At 55.1% G+C, this 9,930-nt stretch overlaps 1 protein-coding gene across 1 annotated transcript in view; it reads right to left on the reverse strand.

Moving 5' to 3' along the window:
* The window catches only part of JPH3 (junctophilin 3), a 36,262-nt gene that overhangs the window by 6,402 nt on the left and 19,930 nt on the right, over positions 1-9,930 (reverse strand). The window contains exon 3 of the mRNA XM_026857041.1: positions 4,514-5,433. Coding sequence (XP_026712842.1) covers positions 4,514-5,433 — 920 coding nt within the window. The remainder of the gene's footprint in view (positions 1-4,513; positions 5,434-9,930) is intronic.

Here is a 9,930-nt window from a genome sequence, read left to right on the forward strand (position 1 = left end):
TTTTTTTTTTTTCTTTCCCCCCCCCCCCCAACCCTAAAAATGTGTTTTGTACTGATGGATCAAAGGGTTGCTAGCATTTTAGAAAGCCTCTTTCCAATGTCTCAACAATCCCTTTTCTTCCTTTCCCGTTTTAGATCTTCTCAAAGGCTCTAGGAACCTGTGAAGCGTTCAGGCACAGGCTTGAGCTTTGCGCCTCATGGGCCTTTAAGGCCAGAAAGGATGGTGATGTTCATATAAACCCCTTAATCCAACACCACCTACACTGGTCCTGGCATTTTGGTTTCTGTTTTCATCTGCCTGAATGTTGACAACCGATGGGCGTTTGCTCTGTGTGTGCAGGGGTCGGTGCACACAGAGACACAGACAGAGCAGGTGGCTTTAAATGTAATTTAAAAGCGTGTGTATGACTTTAGCGCCGGCTTGATGACCCTGAAACCCCGAAGTCTCCTGATAGCAAACACCAAGCAGCGCTGAATTTCATCAATGTTATTGAGCAGTGGCCTTAAGAAATAACCTTTATAAGAGCAACTTGCAATTACTAATGGGCCGCCCCAATGAAGGGGGGTTCTGGGAGCCTCTTTTTAAGGGGCTGGTGAAAAATGACCGAGAAGAACAAAGTTCCTGTAGCTCCTATAGCGGCCTGTACGTCTGACTCCTCTGCAGAGGTCTGCATCCCCTCGTGGGCACGCACTGCAAGAGGTTGGACACCAAAGGACACCCCCCCAAGCTGTTCCAGCCTCATTCCTAAGCCAGAAATCAAGAGAAGTGATAATTTTAAGACTGTGTTTTTGCAAGACCTGCGTCCATATCCCGTTCCTGCAAGCACTGCCAGGGGTGTGCTTGTTCTCCAAGCTGGAGCTGGCACTCCAACACAGAGCCAACCCACTGGGCTCACTGACGGCGTGCATAGAGCTGGGTTATGGCAGATTATTTTTAAAACAAGCTAACCCATGAGGGTGACCACAGTTCTAGGCAGAGATACTCCAGGTAGGGAAAAAACCCAGCCCTACTCAGCTAAAGAGCATCCTTCCTGTTCACTGCCAGGCACCTTTCTGAAACAGCCCAGCTGTCTGGGAGAGGAGAAATGCCCTTTTCAGCGAGCAGCTTCACAGATGGCAGCGCTGTGGATCACAGGGAAGCGGGCTGTCAGGCAAGCTGAAACGGCGTGGGCACACACGCGTGCACGCACACGCGTGCGCACCGCCGGCCTTCCCGGGAGCTGCGCTTCGCCTGCGCGCTGGAGGCGAGCTGCTGGGACTCGGAAGGGGAGTGGTATTTTAGGTATTTTGGGCTAGCCTGAGAAGTGGGGCTGGGGGGAAGTTGGGGAGCTTTAATTAGGTTTGAAAAGATGTGGGGCGTGAGCAGGATGCTGTGGATTTTTTTGCAGGAGTAAGCAGGCGAACACCCCGTGTCGCTGAGCGCGCACAGGGGGAGGTGGGTATGGGGACTGTGGGATAAATCCTTCCCCCTTAGCCTTCCCCTCCTCTTCCTCAGTGACTCACTACACTTGCCGAAGCTTGAAACGATTTGAGATCCTTGATGGCAGGTGAGGGCAAGGTCATGGTGTTAGGCGGGAGGTTGGACCACAAACCCCTGCACCTCCCGTTCCTCTCCTACTGCTCCTTCCCCTGTTCCTGCCCGACCACCCCCTCCCTGCCAGGCCACTGGAACAAAACCCTGCTAGCACAGTGCAATTCTTGCTAGAACAAATTGTTGCTGGCATTGTAGGTTATTTAAATCTACATATTATCTCTTCCTCTGTATTACATTAGCTTCCTCCCAAACCTTCGCCATCTGTTCCACCCTCGGTTATGAATGTGAGAAAACTGAACATGCTGCTTCACAGCTACAGCACTTAAAAAGTATGATGTGCATCCTAATGGCTTTTCTGTGCGCCTTTCCATGCAGGCTGTGCCCCCCTTCGTTATTGCTCGGGATTCACTCGAAAGAGCCATTAACGTTACGTTGCATTAGTGGCTCTTCACCTCCCGCGTTGCAGCTCAAGCCCTCGCCGGGAGGGAGGTTGGTGTGTGCTGGCTCCGGCGCCCGGGCTGGGGTCTGTCTGCGAGGGGGGAGCGCGTCTGACTCGGTGGGGTGGGGAGAGACACCAGCACCTGGCTCTCAGCGAGGAGAAACAGGGGGGTTCGTTCCTCCTTTGGGCTCCGTGTCTCTCGCAGCTCCCTGTCGCCGCGTGAGGTCCCGTTATCAAAGGTGCTGGACCCTCTGCGAGTCCCACGGGCTTCCGCAGGGTTGATGTCCGCACAATTAGTGCTGCTTTTCCCCTCTGAAAGCCTGGCAGGCTCCTAATGCTGCCTGTCCTTTCTCCAGTGCTCCACAGGCATCTGTGCCAGCAGGGAAGGACAGCCCGGCCTGGCCTCGGCTTGTCTGCTCACTACCGTGGGCTCAGGGCTGGCTTCACTTGGAGCTCTCTTTTTTTTTTTTTTTTTTGACTGGCAAGATGTGTCCTACGGCACAGTCCACCAGCAAACACACAGTGTTCGGCTCTTCTTCAATGCTGTGTGGGTGCTTTGGAGCCTGCGCCGAAGCTTGCAAGATGAATAGGAAGCCAGAAAGCTACAGGGCTGTGTGTGGGGGTGACTTCTCCACAGCCACAGCAGGGGAACTGTGGCAGAGCTGTAGTTTAGGCCTTCCCGCATCCCGCCTGCTCACAGTTTGCAGATGTCCCTGCTCCCTCCTCTCTCCTGCCCGGTCGCTCCCATCCCCTGGCTGCAGGTGCAGACACCTTTGCGGTGCTGGCAGAGCTGTCGGGGGGCAGCTGGAGGAGTGGGGATGCTGTAGGTGTGGCTCAGGAATTGTACCTTACAGACCGTGATGCCTCCAGCCCAAACTCTGGGCATGACTGACAAACGTCATTCCAGTTTCATGATCCCTGTCTCCCAAACAACCAAGCATCATCTTCTGCCACCCTGACAGGGAGGTTTAGCTCCTTTCTTCTGCCAGAGGCTGAAATGTCACCACCTGAGAGTTACAGATTTTCCATTTCTCCTGTGTAGGTCTGGCCTGGGCTGCAGGACGTCCAGCAGCGTGGGACCCCTCCAGCCCTGCCCTGTGTTTGCTGCTGACTCAACAAGGGGCAATTTGGAGCGGTGGTGGGTTTCCCACTGCTCCCACCAGACCCCATCGCCTCTCCTAGCACTGCCAAACCAACGGGGAGAACAAGTGAGGAAGCTGCCCTCAACAGTCAGTCCGAGAATCAACCAAAAACCAGGACAGGACCTGAGAAATCACACAGCTCAGCCTCCTCCCAAGGCCAGTTCAAGTTATATCTGAGCTGCAGGTGTCCAGCCAAGTCAGAGACCACCTCCTCCCTCCCAGCCCCCACGGCCTCCCCAGGCAATTTATTCCAGCTCTCACTAGTAATAACTAACAGCTAACCACTGCCTCTAATGTTTGAATTTAAGCCCATTACTTCTGTCAAGAACAGATCATTCCCTTCCACTTTGCAGCAGCTGGTTTAGGTGTTTGAAGATTGCTCCGTCTCCTCTTCTTCAGCCCGAACACCTCCAGCTCTTCTCTCAGCCAGTTGTTAATGCCCAACGTGTCCTTGTCTCTCCCAGCCGAGGAGCCCAGGACTGGATGTCCCACGAGGGGTTATCCTCCAAGTCCTACAATCTATGCTCCTGCTTCTGCTCTTCACAGTAGACGTTTGGCTGCAGTCCTCAGTATCATCCTGCTCTGCCAAGCTCCTGGCCAGCCCACTACCCTTCCCGTACTTGCCCGTGGCTTTCCCTGCCCGGGTATCCTTCCTGAATTGCATCTTCTTGTCTGCAGTTTGCCAAGACCCTTTTAGCATTACATCCCCCCGCTGAGGGGCTGGTAGCCCCTCCTGGCTCCGCGGCATCCACACACCAAAGAACATGAGCTGTATCCCGTCGTGCAGATCAGTACAGGAAACCCTGAGCAGCGGTCAGCTCGGGAAGGCCACCCCTTTGCAATGTCCCCAGCTCCCTCCTCCACCTGGGCCAGGCCTCCAGTGTGACATGGTGACAAGGCCACCGCCTCGGTGCCACCACCAAGCAGCAGAGCGATGGAGAGCCAGTGCAGGTTGAGCCCAGCTACCGGGATTGGGATCACAACAGGATCCAGCCACACTCTTGGGCCAGCGTGACATTCTTTTGCCACAACATAACCACGAGGAAGCATCACCAACACCTTGCCTACTCCTGCAGCTTTTCCACCCAGTGAATGCTCAGAATCCCAGCAATAACATATTTTTATTGCTGGCCCCGAGATTGAGTTGCAAAACAAACTCAAACTTGCTGCTCGCATCCTCCAGTGAAAAATCTGCTGCTCCCACCAAGAGTTTGCAGAGAAAACCCCACACTGACTTCCAGCACACGCTATTATGTAGGATGGGAGAAGGGAGGAGGGGGAATTCAAGGCACAAACCCACGATAATTTGAGGTTTTCGCTTTCTGCCCCACTGCAGCACCACAACAGCTCTGCACCGGGTCTCTCAGCCAGATTTCAACACAGAATTTCGCCTACTTACCGTACTGGATTTGAGCGCATCCCCATTGTCCTCTTCAGATTCTAGTGCAACAGGTAAAGATTTCTGTGGCGGGGAGAAGGTTAAGTCCCACCTTAGTAGCCGAGGTTCAGCTTTGTCCCCAAATCTCAGGTTTTCCAGTTTCTGCACCGTGGGCTCGGCAGAGGAAGCTGGCCTGAAATTCTCTTTGTTCTGGGACTTAGACCTCAGTCTCTGAACCCCGAAGCCCCGGTCTTCCCCGCGGTGGTCATCAGCCATGCTCCGGCAGGGTCCCCCTTTGCTATAGTGTCTTTTTTGGGTGTGAATCTCTTGCATATAAGAATCCATCCTCATGAGGGGCTTCATCTCCATCTCGTAATTGCTCATCTTCTCCTCGTCTAGCTCAAGCAGTTTGGAGCTCCCTGAGCTGTGGTTGTGGGACCTGTGGTGGGAAGTCCATGAAACCGTGGCTGGGGAATCTGTCCACCTCTCTCTTTGCTTGTGGTTGGAGGCCGAATGTTTGTGTCCTCCGCTCCGACCTCTGTAGTCTTCAGGGACGGAGGCTGAGCCCAGCTGGCCGCTGCGCAGCGTCCCGCTTCTCACGCCGCGAGTCCCGCCGACCTTCTCTTCGCTCCAGCTGTTGGGTCGCAAGTAATCCCCACCGCGTCCCTCCAGCAACATCTGGATCTCCCCACCCCTCTCTTCATCCACCGAGACCTGCCTGGAGAAGTGAGCGCTCTTGTTCCTGCAGGAGGGACCCAGGGGCGGCGTGGAGGAGGGACTGGCAGGGAAGCTCTGCAACGGGCTGTCATCGGGAGTCAGGTCGGACGGGGTGGTCCCTTTGCGGTACAGCTCGGGGCTCTCTTGTTGGAGAGGTGTCCCGGTGGAGAGGACCTCAATGTCATCGCTCGAGTTCTGGCGCTTCGGTCTCTGGCATTCGAGCCCTTTTTGTGTAGTCGTTAAGAGAAAAGAGAGGGAGAGAGAGAAATGCAACAGGATTATTTCTGTTCCGCGGGCGCCCACTGGGTTTTTCATGTCAAAGAATAGGGCTGAGAGGGTTGGACGGCAGGGGAACCGCGGGGCGCGATCAGGACAGCACCAGCGTAGCACAATAAACAGCTTCTGCGACTAGACCCAGAGAAAAGGCATCGCTGGTTTTACAACAAACCTACTATTCCCCCCCGGCAGCCACAGAGCAGCGCGGCGCGAGCGGCTGCAGCCCGGTGTGGAAAATGGTTTGGCATCAGCTACCAGTGGCGTTGTCAAGACCGAGGCATTCTGCACTCAGGTTGTGTTTCTCCACTGCTGTTAACACACGGGCTACCAACCCTTGGCACCACTGTGGCTCTCATCTCCAGCGGGTTCAGACAGGCTCCAGGGCGGCTGCTCCTTTAGCACCCGCAGTTCTCGCCGGCCCTGCTGCCGGAGGGCACCCTGCCTGCTTGGGGACGTGCGTGGAGGAGCCTGCGTCTGTATTACAAATAAAAAGACTTGCAAGAGTTTTGCAGCCCCGGCAGAGCTGCTGGGAGCCCTGTGCAGGCAGGGAGCGGGCACCAGGGCCTTCTGCCTTTCCCCAACAGGTCGCAGGGATGCAGCAGCTCACAGCCCCGTTCCAAACCAGCCCGTGTTGCTCCACAGCACCATTCCTGCCCCACCGGTTTTTTTGGATCTCTCTGACCACCTTTGCCCATCAGTTCCCAGTTCACCCTGAGCCCTGTGGGGTGCTGCTGGGGTCACCTCGTGCCCCACTCGCTGCTGACAGCCTTCACCCCCCTCCCTGGATGGGGAACACATCGGCTTTGCAGATGAACGGCTTCAGAAGGGGAACCTCACCTTGAAGCTTGCGCAGGGAGATGGTCCCCTCTGGGCAGATGGGCAAGCTTCTCACTAAGAATAAACCCCACAAAACACATATCGAGCAGCTCTCCTGCCCCATGCAGCAAGGAGGGTGTGGACATTTCCCCAGTCAGCCCCCCTCGCTCGACGTGACGGGGAGCACACGGGTGGTTGTGCCTCTAGGCAGGAGCAAGGGAGCAAGTTCAGGGCTACATGAGTACAAAATACACCGTATCTTTAAAGATAAGATCTTCTTTACCGTGCTGAACTTCGCTCCCTTTGAGCCCAGAGACACCCCAGACAGTATCTCCCTGGGGACAGGGACTTCAAGAGCAGCTGATTGTCTTCTGCTAGCAAGAGACGTGTCACTTCTCTGGACATTTAGAAAAAAAACCCACATTGATAAAACCCCACGTTATTTCAAGGGGGTGCAGGCTAACGGTGGTTAATTCTCATTTTACCCTCTCAAGGCATAGTTGTTCCCAGCTAAAGCCATGCCACGTTATGTGAATAATTTGATAAATATATTAACTGCCTAATGCCTCTGAAATGCATCTAATTGCAATTGCTATGGCTAGACGAGAAATGAGCCTCAAAAAAAAAGGAAGAACTCACTTTCTTACCAGGGTTTAAAAATAAATGCTCTGAAGCGCCTGCTCTAATCTCTTCACTTCTGCTGAGTAATTTTCTCTATCGCATCTTCTTGGGGAGCTGCTGCCGCCGGGACAAGCCTTCGCCTGCAGCCTCCCTGCGTCCCACTGTGCCGGGGTCTGGAGCTGTGCGGGGGATGACGGGAGCGTGGGGATGGATGTCCCCAACGAAGCACTTGCAGGGGAGGTAAATAGTAACAAGGCTGCTTGGAAATTTCCTACTGAAGCAATTTCTCCGTAGGAAATTGTCTCCTAATGACTGTCGATATTTTTTTTTTTTTGGTATTGTTTGCCACAGAAAAATCTGTTTGTGTTTTGGGACAATACTCAGATAGTCGGTTTAGCTCATTCCCTGTGTCCCTGTTTGTCTGTGGGAGACTGAACCTCCTGGGGTTTATCCAGGGCCCTTGAGCAACCCGCGTACTGGTGGGAAATTGTGGTGAAGGAGAAGGGTGGAGTTCACCCCCTCAGTTTTTGTTCAGAATGACCATCTCTGGGGAAAAATACAGACTGATTTTGTGGCTGTTGTGGAGACGTTCCCATTCCAGCCGCCCTCCAGTATCGCAGATGGGAAACTGAGGCAGGGACAGAACAAATGGCTTCCTGTGAGCAAGCTGCAAAGCCACTACGGAAACGGTCTCACCCGGGACTCAGGGTGTCCCTCTGTGTCTCAGGCTTTGGCCGAGCTTCCCCAGTTCAGGTCTCCAGGGCTCCCGCTGGAGTTCCAGGGACTTGAAAGCCTCCCATTAGCCCCAGCGGCCCCAAAGCCAATCTCCAACAGCACAACCAGCCTCACTACACCCTCTGCTCCCACACCCGAGCCCCAGCCCCAATCTCCCCTCATCCCCCGAGCCCCGCGACGGAGGTAAGAAAGCCCAGGGATACTCCAGCATCCTCACCCAGGAGACGCACACCAGGGACCACCCTCTCGTCCTAAATCTTCCCCACCCACACCTGCAACGAGCTGAGCTAATTCTGTCTCCCCATGGGTTAATTCCTGGAGTTTTGCAGCTGGGGCTCGTGGAGGGGCAGGGGCCAGCAATGCCAGGGCACGGCCACCCCTCCAGCCCTGGAGCCCCGCGGGGATGCAGGCGTTTCCTTGCAGAGGAACTCGACAGATGCACGGTGCCGTCTTGCTGGTTTTCGACACCCGAGGATGTGCAACAATTATTCTGAGCTAAAATTAGTCGCGGAGCACGTGATGTTCCTGGAAGAACGGTTGTGAGAGCGCGAAGGAGGATGCGGAGCACCAAATCTGGATTTCCAGCAGGATTGAGGCAGCCGTGCCCAGCCACGACGTCTTCAAAGCCACGCACGTGTCCCCGGGCGCTGCCGTGCCCCTGAGGACCCACGGACGGGATTCGGGAGCGGTGCTGAGCTCCTGCCTCTGCCACCAACACACTGTTGTCACCTTGGGGGAGTCACTTCACCGGCACCATCCAGCCCACGGGCTGACCCCGCTGGCAGCCACGAAGTGGGGAGGCACGACCACAGCGAGCGTGGCGGGGATGTGGAGGATCCCTGCAGCAGACAGAGGTGGAAAACCTCGGGGGAGAGGGTGATGCAGGGTGCTGAGCAGGGATATTTTTGTGTTTTTTTCCAGGTAAAGGCCTTGTGGCGCTGCTGTGGTGTGTCTGGGGTTGCCGGAACCAGTGTCTGCAGGTCTGGAGTCTGTTTCTGTTCAAATTGGGGTAGGGATGGAGTGAGGGGGGGCACAAACCCCCCTGCGGTGCTGTGAAGGTGGGTGGCACACAGCACCCACAACACCTTACACAGGGGGGGGACATCCAGCCCCCACAACTCTGCAACAGGGGCACATCCAGCCCCCCCGACGCTGTGCAAGGGGAACAGCACCTGCAGCATGGGGGGCACATACGGGCCCTGTACCACTGTGCATCTCCCCCCAGCCCCACTTCTCAGGCTAGCCCAAAATACCTAAAATACCACTCCCCTTCCGAGTCCCAGCAGCTCGCCTCCAGCGCGCAGGCGAAGCGCAGCTCCCGGGAAGGCCGGCGGTGCGCACGCGTGTGCGTGCACGCGTGTGTGCCCACGCCGTTTCAGCTTGCCTGACAGCCCGCTTCCCTGTGATCCACAGCGCTGCCATCTGTGAAGCTGCTCGCTGAAAAGGGCATTTCTCCTCTCCCAGACAGCTGGGCTGTTTCAGAAAGGTGCCTGGCAGTGAACAGGAAGGATGCTCTTTAGCTGAGTAGGGCTGGGTTTTTTCCCTACCTGGAGTATCTCTGCCTAGAACTGTGGTCACCCTCATGGGTTAGCTTGTTTTAAAAATAATCTGCCATAACCCAGCTCTATGCACGCCGTCAGTGAGCCCAGTGGGTTGGCTCTGTGTTGGAGTGCCAGCTCCAGCTTGGAGAACAAGCACACCCCTGGCAGTGCTTGCAGGAACGGGATAAGGACGCAGGTCTTGCAAAAACACAGTCTTAAAATTATCACTTCTCTTGATTTCTGGCTTAGGAATGAGGCTGGAACAGCTTGGGGGGGTGTCCTTTGGTGTCCAACCTCTTGCAGTGCGTGCCCACGAGGGGATGCAGACCTCTGCAGAGGAGTCAGACGTACAGGCCGCTATAGGAGCTACAGGAACTTTGTTCTTCTCGGTCATTTTTCACCAGCCCCTTAAAAAGAGGCTCCCAGAACCCCCCTTCATTGGGGCGGCCCATTAGTAATTGCAAGTTGCTCTTATAAAGGTTATTTCTTAAGGCCACTGCTCAATAACATTGATGAAATTCAGCGCTGCTTGGTGTTTGCTATCAGGAGACTTCGGGGTTTCAGGGTCATCAAGCCGGCGCTAAAGTCATACACACGCTTTTAAATTACATTTAAAGCCACCTGCTCTGTCTGTGTCTCTGTGTGCACCGACCCCTGCACACACAGAGCAAACGCCCATCGGTTGTCAACATTCAGGCAGATGAAAACAGAAACCAAAATGCCAGGACCAGT

The sequence above is a fragment of the Athene cunicularia genome, assembly GCF_003259725.1.
Source record: "Athene cunicularia isolate RWA chromosome 11 unlocalized genomic scaffold, athCun1 chr11_part2, whole genome shotgun sequence".
In the NCBI taxonomy this organism is placed as follows: Eukaryota; Metazoa; Chordata; class Aves; order Strigiformes; family Strigidae; genus Athene; species Athene cunicularia.